Source organism: Sapajus apella, unplaced genomic scaffold (genome assembly GCF_009761245.1).
Source record: "Sapajus apella isolate SASKATOON/1434 unplaced genomic scaffold, GSC_monkey_1.0 scaffold13, whole genome shotgun sequence".
NCBI classification, from domain to species: domain Eukaryota; kingdom Metazoa; phylum Chordata; class Mammalia; order Primates; family Cebidae; genus Sapajus; species Sapajus apella.
In genome coordinates, this window is record NW_022436953.1 from 18,567,727 (window position 1) to 18,583,072 (window position 15,346).

Consider the following 15,346-nt stretch of genomic DNA (forward strand, 5'->3'; position numbering starts at 1 on the left):
TTACTCATCCTATCCAGCTGTAATTTTCAAGCCTTTAATAAACCTCTTCTTACTCCTTTCTTTCCTCTTATTCTTCTCAGATTAACCTCTATTCTATGTTTTATTTCTATAAGATCAACTTTTTTTTTTCTGTTGAGGTTTTTTAGTTCCTTGTATATTCTAGACATTAATTTCCTATCAAATGAATAGTTTACCAATATTTTTTCCTATTAGTTTGTTTTCATGCTCCTTATAAAGACATTTCTGAGATGGGAGAAAAAGGTTTAATGGACTTACAGTTCCACATGGCTGGGTAGGCCTCACAATCATGGCAAAAGGCAAGAAGGAGAAAGTCACATCTTACATGGATGGTGGCAGGCAAAGAGAGAGAGAGCTTGTGCAGGGAATTCCTCTTTTTAAAACCATCAGATCTTGTGAGACTTATTCACTAACATGAGAACTGCACAGGAAAGACCTGCCCCCATAATTTAATTACCTCTTCCCAGATCCTTCCTACAACACGTGGGAATTCAAGGTGAGGTTTGGGTGGAGACACAGCCAAACCGTATTATCTCCATTTCTGTAGGTTGTCTTTTCACTGTTTTGATTGTTTTCTTTGCTGTGCAGAAGTTTTTATTTTCATATAATCCTATTTGTTTATTTTACTTTTGTTTCCTGTGCTTTTGAGGTCTTGTTCATAAAATCTTTTTGCAGACCCATTCCTGAAGCATTTTTCCTATGTTTTCTTCTGGTAGTTTTATTGTTTTGGGCCTTAAATTTAGTTCTTTGATCCATTTTTAGTTTTTTTTTTTTTTTTTTTTCTTTGTACAGGTTAAGAGTCAGGAGTTTAGTTTAATTCTAATGCATAGAGAGATCTAGTTTTTCTAGCATCATTTATTGAAGAGCTTGTCCTTTCCCCTATGCATGTTCTTGGTGTAATTGTCAGAATTCAGCTGGCTGCAGCTATGTGAATTATTTATGAGTTCTCTCTTCTCTCCCATTGGTGTGTGTGTATGTTTTTATACCAGTACCATGCTGTTTTCTTTACTACAACTTTGTAGTGTATTTTGAAGCCTGGTAGTTTGATGGCTCTAGCTTTGTTGATTTTACTCAAGATTGCTTTGGCTATTAGGGCCTTTTTTGTTTCATACAAGTTTTAGAATTCCTTTTCCTATTTCTGTGAACAATGTCATTGGTATTTTATAGGTAGTGCATTGAATCTGTAGATTGCTTTGAGTAGCATGGTTGTTTTAACAATATTAAGTCTTTTGATCCATTCTTATGGAATGTCGTTCCATTTATTTGGATTCTCTTCAATTTCTTTAATCAGTGTTTTGTAGTTTTTTTGTAGAGGTCTTTTACCTCCCTGGTTAAATTAATTCTAAGTATTTTAATTTTTTTATAATATTGTAAATGGTGTTACCTTCTTGATTTATTTTTTACCTAGTTTGTTGTTTGTGTATAGAAATGCTACTGATTTTTGTGTGCTAATTTTGTATCCTGAAACTTTGCTGAATTAGTTTGTCATTACTAAGGGTTTTCTGGCAGAATTGGTGTCATTCTTCCAGGGTAATAACTGAGGTTCTTTGCCTCACACCAAGGAAATCAAGGACACAAACACACAAGGAGTGAAATTAAGAGCAGAAGTTGCCAGGCTTGGTAGCTCACGCCTGTAGTTCCAGCACTTAGGGAGGCTGAGGTGGGTGGACCACCTAAGGTCAGAAGTTCAAGACCAACCTGGCCAACATGGTGAAACCTCATCTCTACAGAAAATTAACTGGGCCTGGTGACAGGTGTCAGCAATCCCAGCTACTCTGGAGGATGAGGCAAGAGAATTGCTTGAACCTGGGAGGTGGAGATTTCAGTCAGCTGAAGTTGGGCCACTGCACTCCATCCTGGGCAACTAGAGTGAAACTGCATCTTAAAAAAAAAAAAAAAAAAAAAAAAAAAAAGAGCAGAGTTTTAATAGGAGAAAGCAAGAGGAAACCTTTCTCTCCTGTAGAGAGGAGCTCCAGAGTGTCTTCCCGTTCTGTGGTGAGATGCGCAGGGTTTTATGGACAAACTTAAGGAGGTGGTGTCTGATTTACATAGAGCCCAGAAGATTGATCTGACCAGGCATGCCATTTACATAGCGTGTGAAGAAGCTGGTTGTCCTACCCTAATCTTTTATTATGCAGATGGGTTCTCTTCTTAGCTGGTGCCATGTTGTCTGTTTCTTTACTGTACCTGTGGTTTACAAAGAAAGGGAAGATGTAGCCTCCATGTTGAATACCTGGCTCCCAGGCAGCCTTTTCTTATTGGCACAGGTGCTAGCATTCACTGGTGCAAGCTTCCAGCTTTCTCATTTATGTCTGCAGCTCTATTTCATCAGGGAATTTTATTCATCCAGGATATTGGCCTGTAGGTTTTTTGTTTATTTGTTTATGCTGCTCTTTGTTAGAAAAAGAATGATTTTAGAGCTGGTTTTTGTAAAAGGGAAGGCTTGTTGAGGACTCTCATAACCTCACTATCTGCCTAAATAATTTCTTTCTAGCTCCTGTATCAGTCTTAAGGCTTTTCTATGTCTAAGATCATGCCATCTACAAACAGGGACACTTTGACATCTTCTGTTTCAATTTGGATGTCTTTTTTTTCTTTTGTTGCCTAATTGCCCTGGCCATGGACTTACAGTGTTGTTAAATAAGGGTGGTGAGAATGGGTATCTTTGTCTTTTTCCAATTCTTAGAAGAAAGGTTTTTTAGCTTTTCTTATTCAGTATGATGTTAGCTATGGCCTTTATGTCATACATGGCCTTTATTATTTTCAGTACATTCCTTCTAAAATACAGGTATTTATTTCCTTCCTAAATTAGTTATTTCCTAAGTAAATACCTAATTTAAGTTTTTATCATGATGAGATGTTGAATTCTGTTGAATGCTTTTGCTTCATCTATTGAGTTGATCATATAGTTTTTGTCCTTCTATTGATGGGATAATTGATATTTATTAATTTGTGTAGGTTGAACCATCCTTGTAGCCATTGGATAACTCCTTCTTGGTTATGGTGTGTATTGTTCTGGTACTGTTGGATTCATTTTGCTAGTATTTTGTTGAGTATTTTTGCATATGTTCATCAGGGATGTTGGCATGTAGGTTTTTTTTTGTTTATCTGTTTTTTTTTTATTTTTTATGTTCTTGTCTGGTTTTGGTATCAGTGTTATGCTGGCCTCATAGGATGAGTTAAGAGAATCCCCTCTGCTTCAGTTCTTTCAAATAATTTGAGAAGAATTGGTATTAATTCATTTTGAAAGATTTGATAGAATTCAGCCGTGAAGCCATCTGGTTCTGGACTTTTCTTTGTTGTGAGACTTTTCGTCATTCATTCAAAATCATTAATTTTGTTGGTATTTTCAGGTTTTCTATTTCCTTTTGTTCAATTTCTAGGTTATATGTTTTCAGAAATTTATTCATTTACTCTGTTTTCAATTTCTTAGAATATTGTTGTTTACAGTAGTCTCTAATGACTCTTTATGTTTCCATGTTATGTTAATGTCTCCTTTTTCATTTCTGATTTTATTTATTTGGGTCCTTTCTCTTTCTTAGTCTAGCAAATGGTTTATCAATTTTCTTTATTTTTTGAACAAAACCAACATTTTGGTCATTGGTCTTTTATATTATTTTAGTCCCAATTACATTTCAATAAAGATCATGGTTGCCATGATCTTTATTTTTTTCCTTCTACTAATTTTGGGTTTGTTTTTTTCTTACTTTGCTAGTTCTTTATAATGTATTACTTGAAATCATTCTTTTTTTTTTGATGTAGATATTTTTTACTATGAACTTCCCTCAGTACAGCTTTTGCTATATTCTAAAGGTTTTGGTATGTTGTGTTTCTATTTTCTGTGGTCTCAAGTAAATTTTAAATTTCATTCTTAATTTCTTTCTTCACCCAGTGTTAGTTGAGGACCATATTGTTTAATTTTCATGTATTCATATAGTTTTGAATGTTCCTCTTGTTATTAATGTCTAGTTGTATTCTGCTGTGGTCATATAAGATACTTGATATTATTTTGATTTTTAAAAATTTGTTGATACTTGTTTCGTTTCCTACCGTATATGGTCATTCCTGGAGAATGTCCCACATGCAGATGAAAAGTATGTGTATCCTGCAGCTGTGGGTACAATGTTCTGTAAATATCTCTTAGTTCCATTTTGTTTATGCTCCAGTTTAAATCTGATGTTCTTTGTTGATTTTCTATCTAAATCATCTGTCCAGTGCTGAGAGCATGGTGTTGAAGTCTTCAAGTATTATTGTGTTGGGGCTTATTTCTCTCTTTGTATCTAATAATATTTTCCTTATATATCTAAATGCTACAGTGTTGGGTGCATGTATATTTACAAGTGTTAGAGCCTCTTACCAAATTAATCCTTTTCTTATTGCATAATATACTTCTTTATATCTTTTACAGCTTTTGACTGAAAGTCTGTTTTGTCCTATATAAGTGTAGCTACTCCTGTTCACTTTTGTTTTCTCTTTGCGTGGAGTATCTTTTTTAATCCCTTCACTTTTAGTCTGTGTATGTCTTTAGAGATGAGGTAAGTTTTGTGTAGGCAGCATATTATTAGTTATTTTTCTTTAAATACTGTCAGACAGTTTATATCTCTTAAGTAAGGGAATTTATTTACTTTCAAGGTTATTATTGAAAGGTGAGAGCTATTCCTGTCAATTTATTGGGTTTTTTTGGATTTTGTACATCCTTACTTCCTTTGTATATCCTTTCCATCCTTTGTTCCTTTCTTCTTCTCTTATTGTTTATTTTTGTGGTTATATGGCTTTCTGTAGTCATAAGGTTTTATTTCTTTCTCTTTTCTCCTTCGTGTATTGGCTCTGCCAGTGAGTTTTATAATATTGCATGTGTTCATGATGGTGGCTATCATCTTTTTAGCTCTAGATGTTAGGATCCTTTGAGCCTTTATTGTAAGGCTAGTCTATTGGTGATGAATTTCATTAGATTTTTCTGTGAAAGATTTTATTTCTCTTTAATTTCTGAAGAATAGCTTTGCTTGGTATAATATTTGTGTTTGACGGTTTTTTTTTTCTTCTCAATACTTTGAATATATCATTCCATTCCTCCTGGCCTTTAAGGTTTATGCTAAGAAATTCATTATTACTCTAATGGGGATATATGACTTTATGATTTTCTCTTGATGCTTTTAGAATTCTTTCTTTGTATTAGACTTTTGATGATTTGAGTATCATGTGCACTGGAAAGGACCTGTATAGTGTGAATCTATTTGGTGTTCTTTAAGCTTCCTGGACCTGGATGTTTGTTTCCTTCTGAAGGCTTGGATAGTTTTCAAGTGGCTTATTAAGTATTTCTAGGCACCTATTCCCTTCTGTTCTCCTTTTGCAATGCCTATAATACAAATATGTTTTCACTAAATGGTTTCTTGTAAATGCTGTGGGCCTTCTTCATTCCATATTCTATTTTATTTTTGTTGCCTGTGTTATGTGCTTTTAAGTTCAGTAATTCTAGCTGGGCATGGTAGTGTGAACCTGTAGTCCCAGCTACTTGGGGTGCTGAAGTAGGAGGATCACTTGTAAGCCCAGGAGATTGAGGCTAGCCTAAGCAACATAGCAAGATCCCATCTGTATTAAAAAGAGAAATTCTTTGTTTCTGCTTGGTTAAGCCTGTGGTTGAAGGTCTCTGCTGCATTTTTTAAATGTTATTCATTGAATTCTTCAGATCTAGACTTTATTTTGTTCTTTTTTTCTGGTATCTCTGTTGTTGAATTTTTCATTCAAATTATGAATTATTTTCCTTATTCTGTTGAACTATGTATCTGTATTCTCCTATATCTCACTGAATATCCATAAGGTTATTTTGAATTTTCTTTCTGATATTTGATATGTAGGAATTCCTGCATAAAATTCTCCCAATTTTATGGAGGAAGTTTTGTATGGAAAGAGTTATAAGAGTTATATGAATGGGTCTTGGGTATTAGTTCAATGGAGTGTATTGGTATTCATTCTAGGTGGATGGAGTAGTGTAGTCTCCATGTAGTTTCTTCAGCTAGTATCCACACTAGTGACATACAAGTGACATTTTCAAGTGTCTTGGTAGCCTTAGTGAAGAGAGTTTATAGCAGTGGTGTTGTGGCTTTGTTGGAGAGTGTGCTCACCTTGCTGTTTCTCAGGCCATGGGCATTTGAGTACACACAGTGGGTAGGCCAACTTGCATTCTGGCTTGCTGGGGTTGAGGCCACGGGGTTGTTACTCTGGGAACATAGCCATGCTGTCACTTCGCTGACCTGGGGGCTTGCCTGCCAGGAACAACCTATGAGGCTGTTTTTCAAGCTTGAGAAATGAGTGTATAGCTGCTCAGTTGGCCTGGAAATATGTTTTCTAGGGATGGCCTTTGGGCCTGTTTTTCAGGCCCAAGAGACAGGTTCAAGGCTGCTTGGTTGTCCTGGGGGCTTGCTTGCCAGGGACAGTCCACAGGGCTATTTCTTAATCCCAGGATGCAGGTACATGGCTGCTCAGTGGTCCTGGAGGAATATCTGCTGGGAATGCCTCATGGGGTTGTGTCTGAGGCCCAGAATATGCTTACATGGCTTCATGGCTAGCCTGGGCTAGCTGACCTCACTCCTGAAATTTTTGTCTGGACACTCAGTCCACTGTTACTGCCAACCCTAATTTTTGTGATGAAATATAGGAATATTAGCATGTGTATTTCTGATGAGTATAAATAATGGATAATCTAATTTCTATCCCCATTTTCTATCTATACAGCCAAAGCTTTCTTCCCCATTAATACGACTGTTGAATTAACTATATTCTGTACTTTTGTAAATATTCAAATGTTTTGAAGTGGATATTGCAATATGGTACTTCTTGGCCTTATAAGAAGTTTTTTTTTTTATGTCTGGGATTAATAGGGTAAAGAAAAACTATACAAATCATATTTATATGAACAATTGAGTCAAATACTTTTCTGTGAGCTGTAGCTATTATTTTTCTGTGAAGGACAGACCAGTAGCTATTCATTTAGTATACAGTTATTGAGTACTTTCAGTGTACTTGGCGATCTCCTACTTTCTCAGATTACAGAGATCAAGAGACAATTGCTCTTCTCAAAGAGCTTAGTGGAGAGAGAAACAAACACATTTATACTGAAATGTGATAATTGAAATGGTAGATGCACACAGGATGATATATGAAGATAAAGGGTAGGAATCTAACCAGTATTGTGAATCTAAGAATAATTTCCTAGAGGAGTGCCCTAGCTATGTCTTACAGGATTTGGAGTTGGCCAGCACATGGAAATATTTGTAAAAAGAAATGCCTATGTTTTTTCTCTTAACTTGTCTTGAGAGCTACCAGCTTAATGGCTAGAGGATAAGATGTATGAGGTGATATGTAGAAGATACCTATTAGTTTTATAATATTTAAAAAATGTGACAAGGTGTATTTTTAAAGTTTTATTTTTAGCATATGATATGTACAACTTAAGTTAAAATCTGTTTATATTCTTGTGATGCCAGGAGCTTCATTCCTTTTCCTAAAAAAAAAAAAGGACAATTACCAGTGAACATGTGACAATTAGTTCTCACTACCTACCACTTACACAGAGCTTATTCTTGGCAGATCCAAATTCCCTGATAGTTAGAAAGTACTGGTATTTGATATTAGAATTCTATTGCTTATTTTCTAGCTTAAGACAAGAATATATTTAGTTTTTACAATATAACCTTGAAATGTGCTTTTTTGATATTGCATATTTTAAGATTCCTATGTTAGTGCTCGTTTTTTTCTTGCCTATTATTATAAATAATAATGATTGAACTAATAATTATTTTGAATGTGTGAACTTAGACTTGATAAGTTCATCACACATTCAAAAGTTCCATTTGCTAAGGAATATGATGCTAACTAGCATGTCCTGTAAATGAAGAATGTTTTGCTGTATCAGAAAGCTGAGTTTTAGCAAGATTTCAAAGGTAGAGACTTCCGTAAGGTGACATTCAATTAAGCATATCTTTATATAAAATGAATTCTGAGCCATTGTAGTTATATAAACTGATGATAGCCCTTCTTTGGCAAATAAAGATTGACAAATTCATGCACTTTACAGAGATATCTTGGGTCAAATGATCATTTACTTATTGGAAATGGCTGATGAAATGTTACAGTAATTTATGGTGTGCTGCAGTAAATTTTCATAATATAGTAATTTATCTTACATAAGATAATGAACTGCCTGTCCAGTTCATTTACTGAGTAATAGTTACTTTAAATGTTTTATCAGCAGTTTCATTTTTATGTTTTCCTCTTCTTCCTCTGAGATTTTTAATATGATAAATTAGGGAGTAATATTTCATTTTAAATGACTTCTCTTGACTATAGTTAGTTCAAGGATATAGGCAGAATTGCTGTAATGTGAAACACAGTTGTTAATCTGAAATATCTATGTTGAATTGATGCCTGCTGTTATTATCAAGAACTGTAAGAATGTTATAGCTTTTTGTTTACAAAAGTATCTTTCAGAATAATATGTGAAATATATGCTGATCACAATGTGAAGCAGCATGTGTATTTTTATAATCAGAAACATTATTAAGTACCATCTTTGTTTCAGGCATTGCAGTGATGATGGAAGATAACCATCTTTATTCTAATGAATTTTGTTTAGCAAAACTTATTGATTACCTACTATGTATACAGTACTTGAGCAATACGAGATCTATTGTCATAACAAGAATTTATAAGATACTTAAATTTTACCCAAGAAACATTTGTTGAGTGTTTACTATGTAAAATTTATTGTATTTGTACACTGCACACATTTCTAGGTGTATGGCTATCTCTTAAGATCTCTAGGACCATATGTACATCATAATTGGAATAAATACTGGATATAAATGTTTTATTTCTATGTTGTTAAAGATAGAAAAACATTTTTCTCTATCCTGCTACTCTATAATGTTAAAAAAGAGAATGAAATGGAGATTTGAAACCATTACACATTGTAATATAATATTGGTAGCTTAGTATTTTGGAAAATAAATATGTTATCATACATATTAAAATAGAGGTGCTTATAATCTAAAAATATTGTAAAGATTAATAACTTTGATCATGAATATATCATTTTTTTAATATAAAAAGAAAAACCTTTTTTAAATACCGATTTAGATTATAAATGTGGTAAAGATTTTTATTTTTAGCTAATTTTGAAATATTACAGCATTAAGAATTGTAATGTAGTATTTGTCAATCTTAGCTAAATTTTAGGCACAAACATTAGATTTTATTATTTTTCTTGATTTTTTATTAATAAAATTATATGACAGTAATGTATCCAAAATTCATATAGAAGTCCAAATTCATTTGTAGAGGTTTGAGCTAAGAGAGAGGCAGTTATTCTTCTCTAAGCCTGTTTGCTAAGTCCTGTTATGAAGTCTTCACTAAGTACTGCTTGTTGATTTTATTTGCTATTTTCGCAGTGCAGATAATGGCAATTTAGATTCTTTTTTTTTTTTTCTTTCCTGAGACAGAGTCTTGTTCTATTGCCCAGGCTGGAGTACAGTGGCGCAATCTCTGCTCACTGCCCTCCACTGCAACCTCCACCTCCTGGGCTCAAGTAATTTTCCTGCCTTAGCCTTCCAGGTAGCTGATACTACAGGCGCCTGCACCATGCCTGGCTAATTTTTTGTATTTTTAGTAGAGACGGGGTTTCACCATGTTAGTTAGGATGGTCTCGATCTCCTGACCTTGTGATCTGCCCGCCTTGGCCTACCAAAGTGCTGGGATTACAGGCGTGAGCCACTATGCCCAGCCTATCTTTAGATTCTTAATCCTATAACTGATTACATTGATAGTAGTGATAATAATAGAAGCAATGGCAGCCATAATAATATGTTAAGTTTTTAAATAATCCTGCCTCATCTTCATTTTATAGAGGTTAATTATATCTTTATTTTATAGAAGAGGAAATTAAGGTTCACAAAGGCTAAATAAATGATGCCGATCATGTAGCTAAACATAATACTTGTGTTTTACAAACAGTGTTCTATTCTACATCATTCTCCAAAATATACTGTAATTGTTAATTATTCTTAGTACTAAAACTCATTAGAAAGGGAGTTTTATATATTTTCAAATGTAATTTTTAATGATATGAACCATTTGCTATGGAATATGATGCCATACTTTTACATCTAACTTTCTTTGAATGCCACTTTTCCTGTTGTTTACAGAAAGTATCACCTTGGGTAGGCTTGCGCAAGATCAATATATCCTATTGGGGATGGGAAGACATGTCTCCTTTTACAAACACAACACTACAGTGGCTTCCTGGTGAACCCAATGATTCTGGGTTCTGTGCATATCTAGAAAGGGCTGCAGTGGCAGGCTTAAAAGCTAATCCTTGTACATCTATGGCAAATGGCCTTGTCTGTGAAAAACCTGTTGGTAAGTAGTACAGTAAATTAGCATTCCTTCAAAAATATGTTTCCAACCCATCTTCTCACTCCTTCTTTCTAGAGTATAGTCTTATTCTTTGATATTTATGTAAATTTTATTTTATACACATTCTTCCCCACTTACTATTAGTGTTCTCAGCATTAAGTTGTGAAAATAACAAAATATTATTTTATGCAATCTTTATTCGTTTAAATAGTGAGATTATGAACATATAAGTGTAGTTACAATATTGCAAAAATCTGTTCTTAATTCATTGATGTCTTGTACTTTTATCATGGTAGTGTTTGGGAAGAAGATTTTTTTTTAAAGATTAATGACTAATTGAGACTTATTTTACTCTTGTAGACATATCTCAGTTGTCAAGTAAAAAGAAACATTTTTGTTACATCTTCTGAAATGGATTTTTGTTATGTGAGAAAGGAATATTGGATTCTTTTCTTTTTGAATCTTATATTTTTATTGTGGTAAAATATATATAAAATTTACCATTTTAACTATTTTAAATGTATTTTAATGCCAATTCAATGGTATGTACTTTCACACTGTTGCGCAGACATTATCACGATTTATCTCCAGAACTTTTTTCATTTTGAAAAACTAAAACTCTGTACCCATTAACCATAACTCTCCATTTCCTCCACCCCACTCCCCATAGTCCCTAGCAGCTACTATTCTACTTTCTGTCTCTATGAATTTAACTACAGCTTCGGGTACCTCATATAGTAGAATCATAACAGTATATGTCCTTTGTGACTGGGTTATTCCCTTAGCATAATGTCTTCAAGGGTTAAGCATAATGTCTTCAAGGGTTAACCATGATGTGGGTGCATGAGAATTTTTTTCCTTTTTAAGGTTGACTAATATTCCATTATATGTGTATACCACATTTTGTTCATCCATTTATCTGTCAATGGCTACTTGGGTTGCTTCTACCTTTTGGCTATTGTGAGTAATGCTGCTATGAATGTGGCTGTATGAATACCTGTTCAGCTTCTTGCTTTTATCTCTGGGGAATATAGTCAGAAGGAGAATTGCAAAATCATATGGCAATTCTATGTTGAAATTTTTGAGGAATTGCCATACTGTTTTTCACAGAGGCTGTATCATTTTATATTCCCTCCAGCAATGCACAAAGTTTTCAATTTCTCTGCATCCTGGCCAATATTTATTTCCTATTATTTTCAGATAATAGCCTTCCTAAAGCCTATGATACATATTGTATCTTGTGTAATACCTTATGATAAGCTGTATTTTATTCTCTGTTTACGTCAGAGACTTGTTCATTTATAGAACGTTTACTTTGTAAGATGTGAAATGTTATGAAAACCATTGTGGCTAGAAAACAATTGTGGCTGGGAAAGTACACAGTTCTAGTATACAAACTAGGTCACAGATTACATTACTAACTATAATATTTAAATTATACAATTTTATATACTTTGTAAAGAATTAAAAATTTCCAAGGAGTTGTACATTTTTTAATTTAATTAAAAAATTAGGAAGTATTGATACGTCATCTTTGTTTTTATTTACCTCACCATATTATAATGACACAGTTGGCTTAATTGAAACAATTCCCTGAACAGCAAAGCAAAGAAAACCCATACAATTGTGTTAAAATGAGGATAAAATGAAATAATTATATTTGTTTATTTATTCCAGTTAGTCCAAATCAAAATGCAAGGCCATGCAAAAAGCCATGCTCTCTAAGGACATCATGTTCCAACTGCACAAGCAATGGTATGGAGTGTATGTGGTGTAGCAGTACGAAACGATGTGTTGACTCTAATGCCTATATCATCTCTTTTCCATATGGACAATGTCTAGAGTGGCAAACTGCCACCTGCTCCCGTAAGTATTTATCTAGAGTGACTTTTCATTTGACAGCAACACAAATCACTTCTCTGTGATGTAAAGAAGAATTAAATATTTGAAGAAGTTTCAAAAAATGAGAAAATATTGCTACAGCTACTTTTGAAACCAGCTGGTGCTGTTAACCTCTGATTTTTATTATATCACCATTTTGCATTCTGCTAAGTATCTTACCCTAAATATTAACATAATTGCCACATATGTACAGCTCCTTTTCCCTGAGCTGTGTGTATGTTGCAGACAGCAGACCACTTCATGAGTGTGTTCACTCAAACATCACAGATTGCTCTGGTGAGCCTCTTTAGTGTCTTTTAATCTAGTATAGTTCCCATGTCTTTCCTTACATGACTTTGGTATTTTTGAGTAACCTATACCAATTGTTTGCAGGTTTCTCAGTTTGGATTTGTCTAATTTTTCCCTTTTGATTAGATTCAGGAAAGCATTTTGGGGCGAGAATATCTTATCAATGTCGTATATCTGCTACAAATATAGAATGCACAGTCTTGACATCATGTAGAGTCATGTCAGCAAGGTAGTACTGGAGTTGCTGTGAGTTGTACTTCAGGAGAAAGATCTTGCCCTTTGTTGGTCTCTCATGTTTTCTAAGGACTATAGGATAAGGATGCATCTGAATGAATATTTAATACTGGGTACTATGTGGTCAGAGTGGCCTTGCTTACAAACACAAATGGCATCAGAATATAGTTACCAAGGGAATTGCATAATTCTACTGGTAGCACTTGGTAGCCTTGTAGGAACTTGAGACCATGTGAAGCTCTTTCTGCTTGGGAGAAGAAGGTACTGATCTTAGCTAGCTTCTTTGTAGCAGAGAATGTGGTTTATCTTTCCACAATCCACTCTCTGACACTGACGCTCATCAAAAATATGCCTTTTCACATGAATTAATCAGATTTGGAACAAAAACGTAGAAAGTATTATTTACTCCTGCTGCTCTCACCACCTGCTTCTCAATGTTGTTTGCATTCATTCATATCTCACTCATTGGTATCTGTCCCGCTTGTAATTAATCCAGGCTTTATGTTATTTTTTTGTGAATAATATACTTTTCAGGGGCCCTGTAATTACCATTCTACCACCATAGTTAGTTGCAGAATCACCTGAGATAAACTTGGTATCTAAGTGGTTTATTTATTTATTTATTTATTTTGAGACTGAGTCATGCTCTGTGGCCCAGGCTGGAGTATAGTGGTGCATTTTCAGCTCACTGCAACCTCCACCTCCTGGGTTCAAGCGATTCTCTTGCCTCAGCCTCCTGAGTAGCTTGGACTACTGGCATGCACCACTATGCCTGGCTAATTTTTGTATTTTTAGTAGAGACTGGGTTTTACTGTTGGCCAGGTTGGTCTCAAACTCCTGACCTTGCGATCTGCCCACCTTGGCCTCACAAAGTGCTGGGATTACAAGTTTATGTCTGTTGAGGGTGCTTTGATTTGAACAAAGCAAAATATCAGATACTTGGTAAAGTCCCAACAGACAAATCAAATGAGAAGTTCTTTTGGTTCTTTTTCAGTTCCCCCCTTCTCAACATCTGAGTGTCTACGAAACTCACAAAGACAGAAGGAGCAAGAGTCCTTAGATTTTGTTTTTTTTAATTTTTTTTCCCTCCCAATACTTTAACCTGCAGTAAACAGGATTTGAAATGAGTGAATCTAATTAACATGTTGGTGTGTTTGTGCCAGGTCCCAAAGAAACTGTAGTTACAGTTCAGTCAAAGGAGACAAAATAACAGCCACTTGGAGTCCAGTGTATCTATTAAACTCAGGCATGTGTTTGGTTGAAAGGTATTCAGTGAGATAGGCAAAGAGGCAGTTTTCATCTCTATACGGGAATTCTCTCCAGGATCTTCATCCCAATTCTAAGTCCTTTCTCCTAACAATAGTCCTAAGTTCTCCACTGTCATTATCTCTCTTCTTATGTCACTTTTGAAACTTTTAAAAGTCAAAGGTCTATTTTAGGTTTGTGCATCAGTCCACTGGTTTCCCTCCGTCCCTTTCTCACCAGGAAACTGCCACGTGGAGTTTTCCTAGGAGTAGCGGGCATAACACAGCTTGTTTCTATAGCTTTCTTAAGTATCTTCAGGACTTTCTTATTAGACCGTTGGCTTTCTTGCAGTCCCTCCATAGGAGCAGCCTCTGGCAGCCTGACTGATGAAATACAAACAGCTATCCCAGCAGCAATTTTTATTGTCTGCCTGGACAATATTTTATTGTCTCCCTTTCTTCCCTCCTTTGAGCATTCTTGTTTTTCCTCTGAGAGGCAACCTGTTCTAGTTAGCAATTATAGTAATGATACTGCTCTGATGAGTGGAGGAGCACCAGGGCTCTTGACTCACATTGAATTAGATAAAACAACATGGACACAGGTGGAGCTGTATTAAAAAGCGGAGCGTTTAATAGGCAAGAAAGAAAAGAGACAGCAGAAGGAAGACGCAGAAGTACAGAGACAGAGGGAGTGGGGCTCCGAAGCTGAAACAGGAAATCCCAAGTGTGGTGATACCAATCAGGTGTATGTGGAGGCTGGAGGAGGTATTTTCGGATTATTTTTTTCTAATTCTGTGAAAAATGATGTTGGTAATTTGATTGGAATTGCATTGAACCTGTAGACTGTTCTGGGCGTATGATTATTCTCATGAGTGTAGGATGTGTTTCCATTTGTTTTTGTCATCTATAATTTATTTCAGCAGTATTTTGTAGTTCTTGTAGGGATGTTTTACCTCCTTGGTTAAAGACATTCCTAGGCATTTTATTTTTGCAGCTGTTGTAAAAGTGCTTGATTTGATTCTCAGGTTAGTCATTGTTGGTATATAGCAATGCTACTGATTGGTGTACATTGTTTTTGTAACCTTAGACTTTACTGAATTCATTATTAAATCTAGGCGTCTTTTAGAGGACTCTAGGATTTTCTAGGTGTACAATCATATCAAGGTCTTTAGGGTTTTCTAGGTATACAGTATAAAATCACATCATAGTCTTCAGAGTTTTCTAGGTATGCAATTATGTCATTGGCAAAC

The 15,346-nt window shown here is 34.8% G+C and overlaps 1 protein-coding gene across 9 annotated transcripts in view; it reads left to right on the forward strand.

Annotated features, from left to right (window-relative positions):
* ATRNL1 (attractin like 1) overlaps positions 1 to 15,346 on the forward strand; it is an 842,256-nt gene that overhangs the window by 173,906 nt on the left and 653,004 nt on the right. For all 9 annotated transcript variants that reach the window (XR_004269856.1, XR_004269857.1, XM_032281122.1 and 6 more), the window contains 2 exons: positions 10,218 to 10,431; positions 12,106 to 12,294. Coding sequence is in view for 7 of the 9 variants with exons in the window: in XM_032281122.1 (XP_032137013.1) it covers positions 10,218 to 10,431; positions 12,106 to 12,294 (403 nt within the window). In the remaining 2 variants the exon portion in view is untranslated. The remainder of the gene's footprint in view (positions 1 to 10,217; positions 10,432 to 12,105; positions 12,295 to 15,346) is intronic.